Source organism: Dreissena polymorpha, chromosome 4, assembly GCF_020536995.1.
Source record: "Dreissena polymorpha isolate Duluth1 chromosome 4, UMN_Dpol_1.0, whole genome shotgun sequence".
Lineage (NCBI taxonomy): Eukaryota > Metazoa > Mollusca > Bivalvia > Myida > Dreissenidae > Dreissena > Dreissena polymorpha.
Window position 1 is genome coordinate 67,275,841 of NC_068358.1, and position 23,486 is coordinate 67,299,326.

The window sequence follows — 23,486 nt, forward strand, 5'->3', positions numbered from 1 at the left end:
ACTGGAGCTTTTACGATCCAATGTTTACATTTATCAATATAAAGCATTTAATGAATAAGTTAAAAAAATGCCAAAATCTGTGAAAAGGCCCCTTTAACAAGTAAACATTATCAAGAGACTTGTTTGTACACAAAAACCATGACTAGCTCCACATCTTACTGTTGAAAAAGCCGAAAAACCCAATAAAAAAATTGTACCTTGGTAAATCACATAGGGATAAACTGTATTTGAACATTCAATACATGTTGGTGTCATGGCTATGCAATGAAGGAAACATTCCAATAAAGATATAATAAAAATAATATGAATTTAAAACATGGAAAAACAAGAGATATTTGTAAAGCAAGTAAAACTCTCCAATTAAGAGCATCAAAGTGTCAGTATGAGCAATTTTTTAAGAGATTTTTAATATTGCATGTACCTGTGACATTGAACTTTGACATGATGATCAGCAAAGTGATAAGGAACGTTCTTCATGACTAGGAAGCATAATAATTTGTATGATTCTCCTAGTTGCGGTGGGATAGGCTTTCATATTCCAAGCCCCTGTGAGCTGCACCTTGGACATGATTTTCCTTTGACTAAAATTGCCAATTTGCATGATTGTTAGTCAGAGCCCGCTCAAGATATCATGCTGCAAAAATTGCCTTAAAGTCATATTACAATTACCAGTGACGTGAACATTTAACCTGTTGACCAGAAATCCACAGGTGTCTTCCTTTCATCTGAACTAACCATCATACCAATAAGCATAATTGCAGGTCAAAGCATTCTATAGATATTTTGTGGTGACAGTATAGAACAGAGTACAGGTCCAAAAAATATTCCCCACCTTCTTAAAAGGAGGACATAAAAAAGGGTTTTGTTCAAAGATATTCACAAGCAAGGGTTTAATAAAATATATTTTAATTATAATATGAATCTATCTGCCTGATCTCAAACATTATTCACTTGTTTAAAGCCTAGTTGAATCCTTCCTTTGACCCCTGCCCCTCCCACCTGAGACATCCCAAGTATTATAACCCTATACATTTGCAACAGCTATGATCACATTGCAACATTGCATCGACCCTTATCAGTGTTGATCAATACACAGAGGATAACATGCACTAAAACACTGATCAATAGATTAAGTATATAACCCCAGAGTGGAACCAGACATTACTTATCACATACTTTAAAATAATCGTCATTCCTATCATAGAATACAGGAAAAACCAGGACCATAATAATTACAGCAAATATATAACAATGTGATAAGTCCGTGAAATGCTAAAGGAAATAAAATTAAGAAATATTACAAGTCTCATTACCGTTTAATGAAGAATTTGTTGGTCAAAACTGTGTTGAGTCCCAGTCCACTAAAATTATACACAACTCACAATAAATATTTTGTGATTAATATTGGTATTGTTTGTATACCCTTAATATCATGCGAAGCATCTTGACTAAGTTAGTTATCCATGTGTATGGTCAATTACTCATTCTAAAGCACCAATAGCCTTGTAACATAGATTTATTTACATGTAATTTTTACAACAAATATTTGCGTGTGAAATAAATCCAATTATCCTTTATAAGAATTGCTACCGTATCAGCATGCAATGCAATGTCTCAGACTCTGTGGCAAGGACTTAATCTTTAAATCTCTTTTTATCTTTTTAATATCAACATATATTAAATGGTAAAAATCAAACACATATAGATTGCTTTAAAGTTAAAAACACATTGAATATGTCTACTGAAAACAACGTGTAATAGTAATAGTAAATTCTCACAAACAACAGATAAATAAAACAATGCTCTGCTTTGAAATTATTAAATAATTGAGACACAGTGAACAGAGGTAAAGGTATTAACAAATTACCTACCAAAAAAATTATGTTTACGGTTTGCATAGGCAACAAATCAGCATATTAGTATTTGACAAGAAAAATAAATCCATTTTCAAAACTGATGACTTAGCAGCACTCATCTGCTGAATGAAAGAGACAGATTTTTGTATACAATAGCAGAAACTGAATTTTATGGGACTCCCCACCCCTCTAGCATAATGAGCCTTTAACAGTCTCTTCTTGTGCTTGCGACCACTTGAATTAAGCGACTTGTGTCTTTTGCGACCACTTAAAATCCCGCCCAGCGTTTTAACTATATTTTCATATTGTATTAAGCGACTTTTGTCTTACCTGACCAGCGACCGCTGATTTTAGTGTATTTTGATGCCCAAGTCTTGAATTAAGCGACCACTTTAAGGTAAAAGTGGTAAATCTGTTGACTGTTCAGGGACAAATCAGTGTTGATTGTTTATCTAAGCTGATAAGATTAACGATTACACCTTTGTTTTGATTTCACACCAGCCATTTTCCTTTGTCTCGATGACCGGTTCTGACTGGAGTTAATGCTGACTGCGTATCAATTTTTGGTGTCGAATAAGACAGTGAGGTATTGCCAACAGTCTACGGGTTAAAGAGTTTACTATCTGGGACTTTAAGTGACAAATTTGATCGCCGATTTTATTGCAGAAACAATGGGCCGACGCGACAAACATTTTCACAGTGTTCTTGAGAGGTGTAAAAAAAAATATATTAATAGGTAACATGTAGCGAAATCTGTTCATTAAATAATGTAATTGTTATTATGCTAATAAGTTTGTGTTAGCAAATTTTCCAATCAGGCGTGTTTATTTAGTTTTCGATCAAGGTGTTTTATTTATTTCCCTATGTACCATAATCGAGTCAGATATATATAAGCTTACATGCAGAAATTAAAGTGTCAAAACGGAAAGTATTAACGTTAAATGAGAAAATTCGGGTATTGGAAGCGTCAAATAGTAAAAGTGCATGTAAATTTAATCGCGAATGAGTTTGGAGTCGAAAAAACCCATTCTCCATGCAAACCATTTACATTGTATTTAGAATTGAAGAGAACAAATACAACTTATTTTAAGTAAAAAAGTTTTATTCATTTTATTTATATTTAGATTCATTTGATTAGAAAAGCTGAAATCGCTGTGTCAAAAGGAGATAATCCTATATCTGGATTTAAAATCAAAGGTCGGCATTCATCCCAAATGGCCTTTTTTATTTAAAGACCATTTTATTTTTGGTTACTCCCTTTAGTGGTCTCTAAATACAAGATTGACTGTATATGGAAAATTGCTTTAAAAGTTAAAAATATTGTGGACATAAATGTACATGATGTACATGATGTTACACTGCATGGTTTCTTGAATTAAAATAACTAACTAAGTAAGTAGGAAAAACAACTTTTTTTATGTGATATGACGGGAAATGACATTAAAATTATTAAAATTATGATATGAAATGACAAACAGCTGACATAAAATGATAAAACAGTCACAAAGAAACTATCACAGAAGTTAGGTATAATTGGCATGTTAGTCTCAGTAATCATGGAGAGGGCTTGCAGAGCTTTACATACACATCTTTTGCATGTATGCAATTTTCTTTAATATGAGCCATGTCATGCAAAAATGTGTCTTATGATAAGTGACCGCAAAATATTGCACAGGATAGCTCCAGACAATACTGGTCAAGTGAGTCGGCTAGTCTAAAGCTACACTGGCGGCATTTGGCATAAGACACATTATATCATGTCACACTCATATATTACAAACAGAAGAAATTTTATCAGGGTAAGTCAAACTGGTTTGACACGCAAGACACTTGTTCACTTAGTTCAAGTGATAAAAGATTCATGATACAAAAATGTTGTTATATTAAATTATTATATAATTTCCTTTACATTATGCCAATAGTAAAAGCATGTTACATGTGATTCTGAAATAAAACAACAACATATATCTGTATTGCTGCATGAAGACAAATCAAGCCCTATAAGCTCTTACAAAGTAGTTCTTTAAATTCGTCACCCGTGTTTTTTTATTATTAAACGGCATACATTGAACACATCCGTTAGACATCCAAAAAACCCAGTGGCTAGTCTCTGTTATACTAGAGTCTTCAATGGTACAGACACAGGGTCCTTGTTGTTGTAATTCTTAATCCGCTATATGTGTCAGTCTATAAATTCCACATAGTTCTCTGGAATTAGTCCGTTCTGTCCATTTAGAGTTCCTTCCAGCCAGCCAGGTTCTTTAGACTGCCGAACTGCAATTCACAGTCAGTTGTAGCAAATTAAGGAAATAGATTGGTGAAATAAGTACCAAATATCAAAAACACCCAATGTAAATTACTGAGTAACAGTAGTAATAACATAAACTTTCACCATCTATCATTACCAAGTACTTTCAAAAGTTAATAAATTTATAAATACGGTAAATGGCATTCTCATTCCTAGCGTTTAACATAGTTCATATGAAAAGAAATAAGAAACTTCAGAAAACAAGTTATTAAAATGTCCATTTTATGATATTGGGACATCTTTTAGTTAAAACTAATTTATTTGAGCTTGATTGCATCAAAATCCTCATGCTAATTGAGAAGCCTACAAGTCAATTTCCTGAGTAGAGCCAGTACCCGGCCATCTACAGAAAATTCCCATGGTGAGGATCAAACAAGTGACCTCCTGGTCCCTAGGCCAACACCATATACAAACAGCAATCTTACTAATTTCAATCATTTAAATGGTTATAAAAACATATAAGCATGGTAACCTTCATTAGAATTCAATAGTAATCAGTATGAAAACAATTATTGTTACATAATGTATAATTACCATTTGTTATTATAACATTCGGTGTAAAGGAGAGTTCTGAGGGATTTTCGGCTTCACAATGGTATAACGTGCGAACAGTTCTGGAAAGACAACACATACTATTGTTCACACTATAAATGTCAAAAGTGGCCAAATAATAAATTTAACAGTTGTACTGTTAAAAAACATAATTTGGCATCTTCATTTGCTCTCATTTTGTCTGGTTTGTGTACATTTTTTACAATTTCTTACCATTTAAGAAGTGAAGGTCAAATGATAACATTGAGAAAGCATGCATATAGTGGCAATACAACTGAAAATCATCCATAATTCTGCATTATTATCTACATGTATTGTGAGCGAATGTATGAATGTATGAAATGATATAATGTGTCTAGAGGTTCAACCATTTTATACTATGGAGCACATAGAACTTGATGTCAGATTCCAAAGAACATTATGTTATGCTATTTATTTCCAATGAATGGAAATTAAACCTTACCCCAAAATACTCTAGCGGTAATTGCTGTACTATTGTGATTGCATGTATAAAACATGTATAGTCATGCGTAAATGAAGTATGTATTGGGACATCAGTTATTATGTATGCCCGTATTGCTGCCAGGTATGCTGCTACCTGCGTGGTGGCTGTGCTATACTGTAGTTGCCCAGGCTGCCAGACACGCTCTCAGACATGAAAACAGACGGTCGTCCGGACGAGGACAGCCCTTGCATAGACGTTGACCTGCATATAACAGAGAGAAGTTAAAGCTTAGACCCTGATATTTTGTAGGACAGCCTGCTTAAATGCTTTATTCTGTCAGCATATAATATGTATGTTTTCTAATAAAAACATCCCAAACAACAGTTAGTATCAAGTAACAAGCAAGCAATATAATACAATTTCTTCTACTGCATGCATTTCATACAATCAAACTCTTATGTAATAAATGCATAACAAATCCAAACAAAACATTATTATGATTGTTTTGACCTTTACGTGTCAACTTGACATACAAGTGACTGCTTGATGCCTTTACATATGCCTACAAGCATTACCGGTTCACATTTAAGGCAAGTTAAATGAAAATGCTTTGAAGGGTATGACTGGCTTGTTGCTCCTGGGATGTTCTCAGTGAGCAAACCTTTCAATAGTTCCATGAAAATCCTTCAAGATATGAGATATGGAGAGGATACAAAAATTAAATGAACTTAAACAATTATGATGTAAAATCAAAACGAAAATACTTAAAGATTCCTAAAGCAGCTGAACTTTACTGAAATACTTCTGAAGAAAGTAACATGAGATATGTATTTTAAATTTTCATCAAAAATTCTTATTGTTCTAAAATAATGCCTTTTAAGTAAATTAATATGTTCAAAGTTATTTATGAATATTATGATTAAACAGACAGACAGTTATCATACAAGGATTGATGACAGGTTAGTCTTCAACAAGAGATGTGTTTGTCAGAAAAACAACTGCCCCTATTGGGCCGCTTTTAAATAAAATTTCAATATATCATTTGGCAGGTTTAGAAATTATCTGCCTTTTAAAGCTTATTACTTCCCTTGGATTGTATTTTTTTACTTTTGAACTTGAAGGATGACCTTGACCTTTCACCACTCAAAATGTGCAGCTTTATGAGATGCATCTACATGCCAAATATCAAGTTGCTATCTTCAATATTGCAAAAGTAATGGCCAATGTTAAAGTTTTCGGACGGACGAACGGACAGACTGACGGACAGTTCAACTGCTATATGCCACCCTACCGGGGGCATAAAAACTCTAAAATAGCCACAAAATGAATGTGACTGCCAGTAATATCCCCGCACTACATAGTCAGCTATGTTCAAGGGCAAATAAGTCTTCAACATGTTGGATAATTACAACAGATGAAAATTGTCTTTGACATTTAAACATAATGAAGATGATACACTTTAAGTTTCGATTCACTTAAATATACCTCTCCCTGCAAGGGAACAACAAGAATCAATAAACAACATCAAAAGAATACACAGATGCATTTAAAACAGTGAAAAGTTTTGTTTTCTAATTAACTCTCATAAGCAAAATTGTCAATATTTAAATACATTATTTTAATTATTTTTTTTACTTTTCAATTACCATATTTATCTAGCTTATAAAAGTCAATAAGAAGGACAAGTTATTTCAAAATTTTAGTAAAATTACAAAAATGTCAAAAAGTGAAGATATTCAGTTCACTTAACAAATCACAACAACGTGATACATGGAAATCAAATATACATTGTGGGAATATATATAAATATAAGATACATAAAGTGTAATAAACTAACTCTGACATTATTGACCTTTGAGAAACAAAAAAATAAAATAAAACACATAAAAAATCTGAAGTCAAGGTTAACAATTTGTAGTGAAAGTATGACATCAACAAATATGTGTATTGTAACCATAAACAGAATAATTGTGTTCAATTAATATCCAAAACTCTATTTCAAAATAAATAAAAAGTACAACTTTTTTATCTGAGCATTTCTTACTGAAATTCCTATGACATCTCAAGCACACCTATCCAAAAGTGTATATATAATTATAAGAAACTTGAGCATCAATAAGTGCAGGTGTTGGTCCCTTAAAACCTTATAAGAGAATAGTTATTCATATTTACCCGCTGTAAATTGACATTGAATTGTAATAATTGGAGCGTTTCACTCAGAACTTTTTTGTCTTATCTCCATGTTCTGTGAAATCATGCAATTTAAATAGCTGTACAGTACTATTAAATTATTAATCATGTTATACAGGATTTTAAACGATATACTTAATATTTCAGGTATGTATGCTTTATTATTCATAATTTATGTTGTATGTTTCAGTAAATATCAAAACCTTGAAAACTGGAGACCTTCACTTATTTGCGCATTTGAATCATCCCGATGCGATGTTTACTTAATATTAGATGATCTTCACCTCTGTGCATGCTATACAGGTGGCTATCATACACAATAATGCTAGCTGTTAGTAATTTGTATATTTAGATGGAAAAGGAAACTTGGGGACAGGGTGACGATTCAGTTTGTCAAAGTCATTCGCATTAAGACAAAGGAAGTAAATATAGTGGGAAAGTGAAAGAGAGGCATGCAACACAACATCAGAGGGTATTGTGGGAAAGTGAAAGAGAGGCATGCAACACAACATCAGAGGGTATTGTGGGAAAGTGAAAGAGAGGCATGCAACACAACATCAGAGGGTATTGTGGGAAAGTGAAAGAGAGGCATGCAACACAACATCAGAGGGTATTGTGGGAAAGTGAAAGAAAGGCATGCAACACAACATCAGGTATGTGTCTGCTTACATAGAGGAGTGATCATTGGGGGTCCGCTTCTTGATACTGCCGCTAGGAAACAAACAGGCCGTTACTATAGCAACATAACAGGTGAGCAGCAAGGTAGAGGCCAGGCAGGGGTTGAGCCATTTGCGCCTCGCTTTGTGAAAACTGCACTTAATGCATGTAAATTAAGTGTTGTCCCAGATTAGCCTTTGCAGTCTGCACAGGCTAATAAGGGACGACATTTTCTGCCTCAGGTTGATTTTCAATTAGAAGATACATCCTTTCTAAGAAAAAATTCCATAAAAGCGGAAAGTGTTGTCCCTGCTTAGCCTGTGTGGACTGCACAGCTAATCTGGAATGGCACTTTTCACCCATGCATTAAACCCAGTTATCCCAGAATGTGGCTAATTAGTAAGGCATTGGTTCCAAAGCTGCACCGATAGCCTGCAGAACACACATCACACACAGCTTATAGCTTGGAGTTAGTCCTCCATAGTGTGTGAGAGGATATTCGTAAATAAAAACTTTCTTTAATGCACAGATTAGCCATACTGTAACAGTTGAAAGCTATGTGTCATTTTCTCAAAACTAAGAAAATTATATATAACAGTTTGATACAATGCAATTACTTGTATTCAGAGCAGAAAAAGCATTTCATTCATATCTTTTTTAAGGAAGTAAAAAGAAAAGTTATACAAATGGATTTTAAAGAATTACCAGTACTGGGATTGTCTGATAGTCTAGCAGGAAACCAAGCAAAATCCGCATGTTAGGTTAAAGCAATCTAGATCAAAATCATGATGTTGATCATGCAAAGCAAGTTCAACTCTTATGCAAAGTATGAGCAGAAAAAGAAAGAAAACTTACAATGTTGGAACATCCGAAGTTGAAAGGATTAATCTGTTAGCTGAAACAGTATAGAAACAATAGTGTATAATAAAGCATAAATGTGACAGCTCTGATAAGCATTAAATCCTTGATACACTTAAGCCTTTTGACCTAAAACAAACAATAACCAGTTTTTTCCTTCGGAAAACCTGGTTAAATACTGGCATCAGTTAACAAGATATGCGGGGACCACAGCCTATAAGATGCAGTGTGTAAATGGTCAACAAACATTGCAAAGTCAGTTTGATTATGATTGTTCCAAAAATAGCACATAAAAACATAACAAGAAATGTGTTGTTGTTTTTTTAAATAACTTTCATATAATCAACTAAATCAGTTATTAACATGCATTAAATTTACACAACCCAAATCATAAAACACAAAATAACCGTATCATAAAATAGCAAGGCAACTTCTTCAGGCATGCTTGGACATGCAGTAGTGAATAACTAGTTTGGCAAAGAAGATTAACTACATTTTGTTCCATTTCTTCTTTCACGTGCTACCGATACATTTCACAGATCGTATTGCATAAACCATATATTACCAAACAAAATGAATGGTTGAGTATTGACTATAACACAAATAATTTGGTGTTTTCAAAGGCAATGCAATACATTTGTTTTGCAAGACAACATCACATGTTAAGTACATTTTTTAATTTTCTATTCAAAACATGGCTATCAATGGGTCTTTGATACTTTCATTCAATGCAATGCCATACCGAGCTAGGCTGTCTTGAATACATTCATTCAATGCAAGGTTACCGGTATATAAGCCACATTAGACAATAAAGTCTTATGCCATATACACCCAGGCTTTGTGATCCCATTAGATTTCAAGATGGCTTCAGACCAAATTGTGTGATTGTGCAGGCTGGTCTGGAGCTACGCTGGCCAAATATGGCACAAGAACTATTTTTGCATTATGCTGCTTATATAAAGCTTGACTGTCTTGGATACTTTCATTTAAGTCAAGGCTATATAGAGATTGTCAGGCCTCCACTTACCCCCTGGCCTACAGTGGCCATATTCAATGCTTTCAACAGGACACTGGTGTCCTAATAGGAAATCAACATAGCTGTTGTTATTGGTACATGGAGAAAAAATAATTTCTGCAAAATTTGATCTTCATAAACAGAAATGTGTGAAGCATTACCCTTATGAAAAAAGTGGGGAGATAAAATTAATGTGTGAAAACCATCTAAGGTCATTTTGCTTCATCACAACCAAAAGTAGCCACAAACACACAGACAGTAACATGGACATACTGCTTAAACAAAGTTAAGTGACAACTGGGCCTCCATTTACAAAGCTACATAAGTAAAAACCACATTTGCTATTTAATTACAATTTAATTTGATTGTTGGTTCATCAATTTATTAATTTTTGTTTAACTTTTTTTAATGGGATTCATTTATTCCTTAAATACATTCCAAACAACTATTTGCAACAAGTAATACAATCCTACAAATGCAAAATATGTGTACTAAAACCAAGAATTGGGAAAGAATGTTTATAAAATTGGGCCCAAGACCCACAACCATGGCAGTTCGAAATGCAAAACTTATAATAAAAAATAAATATCAAACAATCAGTATGTCTGTTACAGTTGAGCTTTAATTTTCATTGGTTTTATATTTCAAAGTAACCATCTAGAAATATGACCAAAAGACCAATCACAGTAAATTTAAAATGTTTCTTTATGTTTGACAACAGATGCTTACCAAACTCGGTGGCACTAACGTTTGAGTACGAGGGTACAGATGACCTGGCCTGCTGGTAGCGCCCCGTGGGGTCACGGGCGTAGGGGTTGAAGCCCGCACTGCCGTTGCCCACGCTGTTGGAGTAACTTGAGTTTAGGGACTCCTGGCTGCCCTGCACACTGTTTGTCTGAGTCTCAAAACCTGCAACACGCAATCAAGGGTCGCTAGCAATACACTCTTACTTGAAGTGTTATCAGCTGACATGAACTTGTGTCATTGTTGAATAGTTGTAAGATGATCATGTGTGTTATTGTTATGTACGAGTTATCAGGATCAGTAAGCAATTTGTTTATATTTTATAAGATTTGGTAGTTATATTTACTCCCATACCCCTTCTTTTTTCAAGTTCCGTACAATGCCATATCTTATATAACCCTACCAGTAATGCCAAGTCACAAGATCAAGTTACATGAAATGATATGCCAAAGCTTTTTTATTACAGATCAGGCCTTGAAGAATCCACTCGACCGCTCGCATATGCGAGTGAAGTTGACGGTCGGGCGAGTAAAGTTTGTTAAATACTCGACCGACCGGGCGAGTGCTGTTTTTCAAGTTGAGAAATATAAATTCAGTTCCAGAACTCCTGCCACATTGATACAAATTGCGAACAATTTTCCGAACGAACAAAAAATAGATTTAGTACAAAAAGAAACTGCACTTTCGTTTTGACAATGAACAAGATGTGTTTGTGAAACACCAATGTCCCCCTATATGATGTTTGACATTGTAAGATGACCTTGACCTTGTGAAGGATGACCTTGACCTTGACCTTTCACCACTCAAAATGTGCAGCTCCATGAGATACACATGCATGCCAAATATCAAGTTGCTATCTTCAATATTGCAAAAGTATTCATAAAATAAGCGATTTGGGCCACATATATTTGACCTCTGACCTTGAAGGATGACCTTGACCTTGACCTTTCACCACTCAAAATGAGCAGCTCCATGAGATGCACATGCATGCCAAATATCAAGTTGCTATCTTCAATATTGCAAAAGTATTCATAAAATGAGCGATTTTGGCCACATATAATTGACCTCTGACCTTGAAGGATGACCTTGACCTTTCACCACTCAAAATGTGCAGCTCCATGAGATACACATGCATGCCAAATATCAAGTTGCTATCTTCAATATTGCAAAAGTATTCATAAAATTAGCGATTTTGGCCACATATATTTGACCTCTGACCTTGAAGGATGACCTTGACCTTGACCTTTCACCACTCAAAATGTGCAGCTTCATGAGATACACATGCATGCCAAATATGAAGTTGCTATCTTCAATATAGCAAAAGTTATTGCAAAATGTTAAAGTTGGCGCAAACAGACAGACAGACAGACCAACAGACAGGGCAAAAACAATATGTCCCCCACTACTATAGTGGGGGACATAAAAATGATGTCATGGGCACAGTAAAAATAATTCTCGTAATCGGCTGCGCTCTTTTCGTAGGTGTCAGTGCTCTTAGCTTATTGATTAAAAGTGAAAAAAAAACAGTTAAATATATTGGTCATTCCGTGAAGAATAGAATTTCATTTTAATGTAAATATCAATAAAAAAATAATACATAACTGGTTAATTATAATACTTCTTATATTTTATTTAAAATAAACAGAAAAATAATTAATAATAAACAGAATAATTTGTGATCAGAAGCCTTAGCCAAAATTTACCATATTGTAACCATTTGTCAATCAAGCGTGTCTTTCAGTAAAAGTTCGTCTGAAATATTAAAACTCAGCATGGAAAAGGGTTCTATTTTAAAATATCTGCAAGGTGGTGGAGACAGGGAACAGAAAGAAAGGTCATCAAAACGAGAAGTGGAAAGTATTGAGAAAAGGAAAAAGGTGCAGAAAACGTAAAGAAAGCAAATAAAATCCATCAGATAATGTAGTTAATTTGTTTGCAGTTTAGTGTCACTATGTTACGTAGGTTAAAAGGTTCTGGTTGATCATAACTATAAATATAGATAAAAAAAAATTAAATGCAGGACGAGTAGATTAAAGTGAAGGGCGAGTAGATTGTCAGACCTACTCGCCCTGCAGGGCGAGTGGCTCTGGAAAAATTCTTCAAGGCCTGCAGATTATTGAGTATCATATATTTCTACTACTGATCGTGTCTTTTTTTTTCACTCATATAATCTCTTCTATTGATCAGCTAGGTAACTCACTGCCGGTGGTAGGGTTGTACACTTCAACAGGCCGGAATCCTCTGTTGGTTGGGTAGTTGTTGCCAATATTTTCATAGTTCCTGGGAGACTTGGTAGCCTGGAAGGGAGGAGTGGCCTGGAAGGGAGGGGTGGAGACGCTCATGGCAGTAGCTGTCACTGTGGGGGGCCGGGCAGGGGCAGGGCTAGAGCCTGGAGGATCAGGGGCTTTCTTCATACGCTTCACAGGTTGATTTTGATCACGGCTCTTCACCAGATTTGTGCGTAAATCTTTGTCTTCAGGGGCTTGTTTAAATATCTGAAGCAAAACACAATTTTCAACATCACAACAAAGCATATTTAAATATGAGACAATTAGGGAGAAACTATATAAACCTAAAAATAGACTGACAAGTGATCAAATTAGGAAATAAAACACAATAATTTCTTAAAACATCTAATTTAAAAACAAAACATCAACGATAATGACCAACAAGACATTTCTCCATTAAGCATGAATGCATTTATATTCCACTTTTGTCCAAAAATAACCTTGTGTCACAAACAAGCTACTTATGGCCAAATTTAACATATCACCTCTAAGTGTGACCTTGACCTTTGAGGTTATGAGAGGTTGATACATGCCACACTCAGCATTCTGATGGTATTTATTTTTATATTGCATGAAGAATGACAAAGTTGCAACCAGCACAAGCTGTTTTAAGTCAAAATTTGACCTATGACCTTTAAGTGTAACAATTACCTCAGAGGTAGGGAGACAGGTTTTACACATGACATAGTGAATCCTCCTGGTAGTCATTAGTGGCAAGTTATTTAAAATAGCATGATGAATTACAAAGGTACAGTCTGGACAAACTGTTTTATGGTACTTTGAACTTTTATGTGTGACCTTGATTTATGATGTAGAGACAACCGATAAATGTGAAACGTTGTCTGTGATGGATTTCATTTGTGCCATGATATTTTTAAATCCATCAATATATGATATTATATAATAATATATATAAAGTTATGACTAAGATTAAACTGTTTAATGGCCCAATTAAACGTTTTACCTCAAAGTGTCCTTGACCATAGAGGGAGGGAGAGAGTGTTCCTTATTACACATTATTATAATTTTATACATTCTTGCCAAGTTATTACAAAATCCATCAACACATAGCTAAATTATGGCTGAGACAGCAATATTCAAGCTGTTTATGGCCATTATGACCTTAAAAAGTTACCTAGACAGACAGAGAGACAGACGGTTGGACAGACAGACGGATGGACATACAGACACTGCAACTGCTTTATGCCACATTCTACAAAAATGGAAATATAAACCAGAGGGTGCACTAAACAAACGCCTTCTTAAAACACATTTTTTGTTATGGCAAGTACCAATTGCTATGATAAGTGTTACCATTTCATAGTTCTCGACGAGTATTTCAATAACGATGTTGCAGAACTTGATGTCCATGATGGCAGCCACTGACTCCTCCTCTGGCCTCATCAGTGTGGGCCCGAAGCAGACACCCAGGTTGGCCACCGTCATCAGGTTAACCTCCGCATTCTGTGACACTCTGGGAAACGCGAGACAAACAGGTGCAACCATGAATTATGTACGACTTCTACTGATTGAAATCATCCGTTCTTACTTACTATTCATGATAAGATTTGATGAATAAAAAACTTTGTTGCAGTAATAATAAGGTATTTTTAACTTTATAGACATGCTTCCATTGGGCCTTCAAGACACCATAAACTGCCTTATAAGTACTGTGAAAATAAATTGGTAGGATCAAACATGAATTGTTCTGATAAAAAATGTCTTCTAAATCAGCCCAGCAAACATAACGAACACAGTAATGCAGATGGTAAATGTTAACTTCCCTAATTCTGTATTTGTTAGTTCTAATGAATTTGTTTTGCATAAACCTTTATTTCAAACTGTCATCCTATAGCAGCAACAAGGAAACCATAAATTAGGAACAAATCATAACCAAAGATACAATTTAATATCTGTATATAATCATGACAAAATCCACAATAAAAAATATTCCAAATATTCATACAATACTGTGCCAAACTACAATTGAAATCAAGATTGAGTACATATTAACAATTGATGGTCGCGATCTTACCTTCTGAGATGGGCAATGATGATGTCGAGCATTTCAAAGTTGGAGTTAGGCAGTTTGTGAGTGAGAGTGTGGATGTCCAGCAGGCGCAGGCTCTGGGAGTCACGCTCTGCAACCACACAGGATATTGTAAACAGGGCTTAATGCATGTGCGTGTGGTCCCAGATTTGGTGCGACACTTTTCGCGTTTATGGAATTTTTCACTTAAAGGAAGCCTCTTTTTAACTTAAATCCAGGCTAGGCCTAAAGTGTTGTCCCTGATTTGCCTGTGTGGACTGCAGGGGCTAATCTAGGATGAAACTTGACGCACATGCATTTAGCCAAGTTTCCACAGAATGAGGATCAGACAAATAAAGGACAAAAAGATCTATCCGCAAATGAAGTTTCTAGTTCATACTATAAATGCATTTGAAGTTATAAAAGGAAAACATGAAACATGAGGATGAATTTTTAGACGGAGAGAATTTAAGTATTGTTTTCAGTCGTATTGGGAATTTTATCAAATTCTTTCATGGCTGCCAAAAGGATGTCAATTTAATCAATAAATCATTGATATAATCTGTTTTATTTATTCTTCTACATGTATTTAAGTCAAAAATGCACGCTTGAATGGTCAATGGCTAAGTTTCTGAACTTGGACAAAATAAAAACACATTGATGATCTTTTAAGTTTCCTTTATCGGTTTTTTTTTCCATTGATTTGACACATTTTTACTTTTAAATCTAAAAAAAGTGATTTTAAAAAATGGATTAGAAAGGAATTGTTTTTTGGTACCAACTTTATATAGAGGAAAATCACAGTCTAACTGCATCATTCTGTATGGCATACATTTTCTTACATATATTTATGCTTTTTTTATTCTACAAGTGTTTCACATATTAACAAAGGCAATCACTTACTGGCAGCACCAATAAAGTCAGCATGGAGATTATAAGTCATCAACGGTTCTGGAAGGGTTCTGAAAGCAAGAACTTAAGGACTAAAGTGGAGGAAATAAACATAATCAACAGTGCACGGGATCACGTGACTTTGTGGGGATCACAATAAAACGTTGATGGATCTAAACACAACGGTAAGTGGTGCTTTTTTCAAATATCTTTTTAAAACAATGTTTCTTAAAAATTTCAACTACCGGTTATCCATAAGACAGATTTGTTTGCTGCTTCTGGCAATGTTAAATACATCAGAATAACTTTATTTAATAAGCCTATGTGTTTGTTAAAAAATTCACTTGATACAACACAATTATGCTTCACGCAACGTGAAAATTTGTCATTGTATTCAGACATATTCAAGGATTTATTCTTCTAAATAAGATATCGGCACAAACTGCAAGAAAACTGTATTTATGCACTTAAAATTTATGCAAATGTATTTCAAGAACTTGAATTATTTGCAAAAATTAAGTTCTTAACGTTGTGTTTACATTCTGTCTAGCCAGTGTGTAAACCCCTGAAAACCCCACTGATACTGCACCCTGTCAATAAACCTGTAAAATGGACAGAATTCTCTGTAACAATTTTAAATACCACTCATCTACATAATTGACAAATAACTGGTTATCAGTTAGTTTTTAATAGTACAAAGAAGCAGCATTTAATGAGCTGAATGCATTTGACAGAAATGCTTAAAAAATATGTACACAATAATAATTTTCAATTATTCTGCGTCTTGTGCTAGCCTACAAAATATAAACGAGAGGGCCAAGATGACCCTAGTTCGCTCACCTGAGAGGAGTCGGTTTATTCAATCTTTACCAAATGTCAAACTTTACCTAGATATTGTCCAGACAAACATCCTGGTCAAGTTTCATCATTATTGAACCAAATCACTGTCGTATGGAGTTTTTTTGCTTTTGTAAGATTTGACCTTGTTACCTTAATTTGAGTTGACCCCCCCTTACCAAACATCAAAATTTGCTTACAAAAATAAATATTATGACCAAGATTCATAAAATCTGAAACAAAATTGTGACCTCTAGCAGGGCTAGCGCTGGCCCAAAATATCTTTGAGCCACCCAGATCTATGGGGGTCCGGGGGCATGCCCCCCCCCCCCACCCCCCGAAAAAATTTTGGATCCTAGATTATCTGTGGTGCGTTTTGGGCCTTTTGCCAACCAGTTTTCGTTTGTTTAAAATAACAATATATACAAGCACATGTCACATATCATAATATACATCACAATTTTCACAGTTATAGAGATATTTTCATACAGCACATTTTTAACAACATGATGAATGGCATGTAAAATACAAGCATACATTTCATTCACAAAATACATTGCAAACAAATCCTGCTATGCACAGAGAACAAATTCATGACATGTATCATTATTATTTCATTATTATTCTGCGATGTTTTTTTACAAGCCCACAGTTTGTAGATCACTTTAAAGTCAACATCTTTGCAGTATTTTCCTTCAATTGAGATTTTCATGAGATGTTACAAATTTTATAGACGATATGAATTACTGTTCCTATGTGTTACAAATTCGTAACTTTAATTAAACTTGAATTGTAATTAAACCGCGCGTGTTTTTCACGTTTTCCTTTGATTAAAATACGCCGCTGTTAGTTAGCATAGTGTGTGAGTAAAACGATCAAATTAATTAATAATCACCTTTTCATCGGCAGAAAGTTGTAACATCAACGACATAGAACTAATTATTTAATTATCACTCTTTTATTTAGATCGATAGTCAGCTTGGAAATAATTAATTTATGGTCAGGCTTATTTTCATTTTTAATCTTATCATACGACATTTGCGACCGACCGCTATTTTGTTGCAGACGACAATATTAACTGTGTATTCAAAGCTCCACCCATTTTTACGTTTCATTCAACAACGTCATTTCATGTGTAAGCGAACTCAGTTTTGATTGGCCAGCTACCATGTGCACTTCAATAACAATAAGGTCAAGCGATGTCTCGATACAGGTGCAGACCGGTTTTTGTTCACTGTTCAAATTGCGAATTCTTTCATTGAAACAAAGAGAAAAATATAGAAAACCAGTTTCGGGTTAAAATGGCGGCGGTTTTCAATGAAAATTTACGATATTTTAGCATTTTCGCAAATCGGATTTTTCTTGAGCCAAATTCTCAATATTTTCGCAAATGGCTCAAGTGGCGAACGACAGCGCGAGCCCTGCTCTAGAGTGTTTACAAGGATTTTGTATAATATAATTTAATATAAAATTTGAACAATCTAAGGGCAATAATTATGGCATTAATTAATTGATTTTGCTCATTATATATATATATATCAAACTTGAAGGAGATCTTTCAGCAACTTTGATAAAGAATGCTTGAGAAATAAGAATGCTAGAGTGTTTAAAGAGGGCGGACAAAGACCGATCCTAAAACAAATTTTTTAAATAAAATTCATTTTAATTATTAAATACTTACCTGTTATCGTATGCTTATACTTTCCAAGGGGAAATAACTCATCCGGAATTTTAACTGGGAATCCGCCACCTCAATACCGTAATACAGGCCAGGTTAAACATAGTGCAATGCAACCTAGCCAAAAATCGGTAACCAACCCTCAATATTCTTTCAATATATATACAAAAATATTAATCGAATAGCGGGGTGGGAGGTGGGACTTACCGATAACAGGTAAGTATTTAATAATTAAAATGAATTTTATTTAAAAAATTTGTTTTAATGTCATAAATACTGACCTGTTATCGTATGCTGATTTTGCAGCTGCGGTGGGAAGGTTCGTATATATTTTCCCAACACAGTAGAACCCATAAACAGGGTTATCAGCTAATGATATCAAGTAATCTTCGTTAAAACGGTATTAATTATGACTTCTCGGACAGAGTAATATGTCTATGTCGTAAAGAAGACACTACCGTTAGTGAAACCACAACAAGCCCAAACGTATACAAATTGTATTGTTGGCACTTCAGAAAACGAAGATAAAAAGATGACAAGGTGGTCGGATTCCTCCAGTAAACAGCTTAGAGCACGTCAAAAAGTGGGGTGTGATTAATATATGCCCACAAAACAGACAGAGCTCTTAATTCATGCGGTCAGATCCTAAAAAGGAATTAATCCTTAGATAGGATAAGATTAACTTCCTTAGTCGAGGTCTAACCCCGAGAAATAGAAGCCGCAGACACATCTCCCCCCCCCCTTTTTTGGGGAAATGAAGAGTGTCTTTGAGAACCTCGAATGGACTTCTGACTAACACTGCTGAGATAGAACTTCAAAGCCCTGATTGCCCAAAGAAGTTTATCCTCATCTTCATGACTACCAGTTTAAGAAAACTTGGAAACTTGAAGGTAGAAGCCATATAGAGGACTTGATATTAAGCAAGGAATCCTGGCTGACACAACAAACTGAAAACGACAATAGATCCAACTGGAATTGGTCGTATTCAACAGAAAAAGCATGAATTTCACTTCTCCGTATGGTAAAAGCCATAATAAGAAGGAAAACCGTCTTAAAATTATATTGGAACTGTTAATAAGCCTGATGAAAAAGGTTCATAGGGAGCTCATTAAGCATCCCAACATGTTACACAAGTCAAAACCGCTTAAGAAGGTAAAGGAACGAAAAACATAGTGTTGACGTTCCATAGTTTGGATCAGTTCCAAAATAAGTAAGACAGCACAGAGTTGCGATGACTTACACAGAACAAGGTATACGAAAGCATAATCTCTATCCTTTGATGAAGAAAAGAACAAATTTCTTATCATCAAGAAAAAGATGAGAAAAACCTCTATGTATCTAGTAGAGTGATTAAGGTAATAACTATGCTCTCAATTACCCAGTAAAAAAAATGAATTTCCATAGAACCTTTATACAGTTCTGATGGAATTATCCTTGCACAAGTAACAAGGATTGAAACTCTAACAGAAAAACGTTCTTCTGTAGAGATAACTAAAAGTTATTAATGGCCAGACATGAAGTGGCACATGTTTGGATCAGTAAAAATATGTCTCAGTGAGATATGATATTTGACCTGTGAAGAAGTTTCCTGAAAATAATTGTACAGGAGACTTAAAAGGTCGTAGAACCATAATCCCATGGTTCATTAAGTATATTTCATGAAATTATGGCAAAAACTCAGTTATTGCAAAAACTCACCAAGAAGGCAAGATATTCCAGTTTATGTCAATGGACGAATGTATAACAATCGCACACCCTGCTGGATCGATTTCTGTGAACTGCATTGTTGACGTTGTTCAGCATACCGGTATACACTGCGATATACGATCGCATAACGCTAATAACTAGCGTTTGATGATAAACAACATTCTTTGATATACTATGTACACCATGCAACTCGTCTGCAACTTCACTGCCGCGCATGCGCAATTACATTATTGAACCCAACGGAAAAATAATTCGAAAGAAAGAACTGCAGGACAAAAGGTCCAACAGGGCGTTTAGACGAACTGGTATGAGAAAGACGATAGAGAAAATTTGTTGTTCTTGCAAAGAACGAATAAGTTCCTAATTTTCAGTTACAAGGAGTGATAATATGATCACCTCCGTGTCTGTAAGTAAACCACGACCGATGTGTGATAGTTGAAACCATCACAAAGGAATCGTGAAAATGTGTTGTAAATGAAAAACAGCTAAAAAGAATTTTCGCTTTTCAAGATGTAGATGTGCAGGTGATATTCGTTAGGATACCACATAATTGAGAAAATCAAGATACGTTGTTCTATGTGATCGTCCATAACCTTATCTGCTCACATCTGTATAAGATGTAAGGAAGGTTGTGGTAGAATAAACTATATTCTTGCCAAGATAATCTTCTAGTCTAGACACCACTGAATAGTGGTAAATAATGACAAAAAGATGGAAATCTGTGTCATTAAATAATCCCGAGATTAATACAATTATCTTAAAAATAAAGCTGAAACGGACGTAAGAAAAGACGTCTCAGCAGAAGGACCGGTGACCGGACCGGTAAATACCGACCGGTGACCGGAACCATTTGTCAAGGATGGGTGGGCAAAGAAACCACGGCAAGCCGAACTTTCCCACTCCAAACACACTTGAAAATTGGTAGAATAGGACAGTGTTTAACACTTATAAGTTTATGACCTATCTACAGAATATAGCCTCTTCTTGAACCAATAACAGGCGCCTTTAAAATCCTGGATAATACAGGTCGCGAAGTCATCGATTTGCGAAGTACGGAAATATGATTGATAGTGGTACCTCCGGAATCGGAGGTGTGATGGCAGAAAAAGGTGAAAACCCTAGGGGTAACCTTAAGCGGGTCCACGCTTGCCGGTAGAATGCATGGAAGTCTTAAATTCTGACTTGATTAATCCATTTACTTCAAGACTTCTAACCTGGACGAATTCCGAAAGGAATACGACCAGTTATAGGAAGACGGCCTGTTATGGCCAGAAGTGTAATAGAAGAATAACTTTAAGATGAGGTCCCTCCAGATCCTAGGATCTAAGATCTGAGTTCAATAGGTCCTAAGCCATCTACAAGACTGTAGCCGCTATGCGGTCAATCTGATAGGCAATCCTATGTATCAGAACTCTTGTTGATTCCAGTAGCTTGAAAATATGCACTGCCGTAGGAGCAATAGAAAAGCAGAAGTCGATACAAATGTCGTCTTGCTAATCCTGCTAGCGTCATTAATGTGTCCCAACTGTTCCGTGACACTGACTGCAAAGTCTGTAGCCGACAGGTAAAGGCGGTTAAAACAATTCATCCTTCGGGTCTCGAACATAAATTAATAGAGGTCAAATAGTAATGTTCGACCTCAATGCTAGTCTCCGAGCCCACTTCAGCCGATCTATCTGCAAGACCAGTAGTCTGCATGTAGCCGGTTGAGATAGAAGTACAAATAACAGATATAGCATGATTTGGTAACCGTCGCCAGTAGAACATCAGTATTGAAAAACACAAAAAGTCATGTAGATTGTTGAATCCATAAAATATAGTATTCAATACAATCATTGCCAGGGGTATACAACTATGTAATGTAGACGATACCCGTGATACTAAAAATTGACCGATGAAAAGACAGTGGAATACCGGTAATTGGTAAGTGGTGACCGAACCGGACCGGTCAATGACCGGTAACTGTAGCCCGGTGAACGGACCAGTCATAATATGACAGGTGACGTTACCAGTTAAAGACCGAAAAATGGTGGAATCCATATGGTCTGTTATCAATGTCAAGCACTGCTCGGAAAAGAAGATCATGCCAAAAAAAATCCAATCCGATGGCGATGAGACATCACTTATTCTGACCGGTGATCAGTGATCGGTGATATGACCGATGAATGGTGACCGATGTCCGGTGATCGGGACCGGTATAATATAACTGCGTCAGAATGGAAATATCTGGTGCAGAAGAATGACCATCCACGAAGTCATCTGATAATGTTAACCGGAAAACAACGGTAGATTATCAGTATTAATAGGCATAAGTGTCCTTGTAGTCGTAGTGGAGAAAAGAACAGCTTATCCCGAAGCCTGAATGTTAAACGAACTAGTGTTCGTATACAACTACGGCTCGGTGACTGCAACATGTGTGGATGCCATAAGAAGAACCATCACACGTGGAATGGAGACATGATATTCCTAAAGGAATAAAATGGAGAACGTCGATATGACCAGTAGGTTCATTAACGCCTACGTGAGAAGTGGCGACATCCATATAACTTCGATGCCGAAATATTGTTCGGCTACGCTGGAAATATTGTCTTCTACAATATTGTCTCCGTGAGCATTGACATGATCGCTTACGAGCGTATCAACGCCGAGAACTGCTCAATGAAGGAGAGGTATGTTCGATAAATATCCAGTGGTGCTCAATGCAGTCCGCTGATGTCTACGTGAAGGTTGACGACGTCCTCGTTTCCTGCGATGTCGTGATCTGGATCGGCCGAGATGTGGATCGGCTGCGATGAGACCGAGATCTTCTAGAATAACGTCTCCGTGAGTGACGACGTGATCGCTTACGAGAGCCGCGACGATGAGAACTGCTCGACGAAGAAGAGCGTGTCCGATGTCTAATCCTTGATGAAGACGATGTATTCAACGAAGAATAGGAGAATAATTCAATGAAGAAGACCGAGTTCTTCTTCTTGACCGGTGACTGGTGTTATCGGTGGCAGGCCTAACTGATGACTGTTGACCGGTGACCGGAGCGGTGATCAATGACCGGACCGGTGACCGGACCGGACCGTTGACATGACCGGACCGGTGACATGACCGGACCGGTGACATGACCGGTGACCGGACCGGACCGGTGACATGACCGGTGACCGGACCGGTGACATGACCGGTGACCGGACCGGACCGGTGACCGGACCGGACCGGTGATCAATGACCGGACCGGACCGGTGACCGGACCGGACCGGTGACCGGACCGGTGACATGACCGGTGACATGACCGGTGACCGGACCGGACCGGTGACCGGACCGGTGATCAATGACCGGACCGGTGACCGGACCGGACCGGTGACCGGACCGGACCGTTGACCGGACCGGTGACATGACCGGTGACCGGACCGGACCGGTGACATGACCGGTGACCGGACCGG

General features: G+C 36.2%; 1 protein-coding gene across 1 annotated transcript in view; it reads right to left on the reverse strand.

Annotated features, from left to right (window-relative positions):
- Positions 1-23,486, reverse strand: part of LOC127879102 (rho GTPase-activating protein 26-like) — a 177,132-nt gene that overhangs the window by 99,685 nt on the left and 53,961 nt on the right. Inside the window, 11 exon segments of the mRNA XM_052425743.1 lie at positions 2,336-4,130; positions 4,699-4,778; positions 5,315-5,422; positions 8,021-8,062; positions 8,864-8,903; positions 9,894-9,944; positions 10,611-10,790; positions 12,826-13,120; positions 14,228-14,387; positions 14,949-15,054; positions 15,846-15,904. Of these exon segments, the coding sequence (XP_052281703.1) occupies positions 4,039-4,130; positions 4,699-4,778; positions 5,315-5,422; positions 8,021-8,062; positions 8,864-8,903; positions 9,894-9,944; positions 10,611-10,790; positions 12,826-13,120; positions 14,228-14,387; positions 14,949-15,054; positions 15,846-15,904 (1,213 nt within the window). The 3' untranslated portion in view covers positions 2,336-4,038.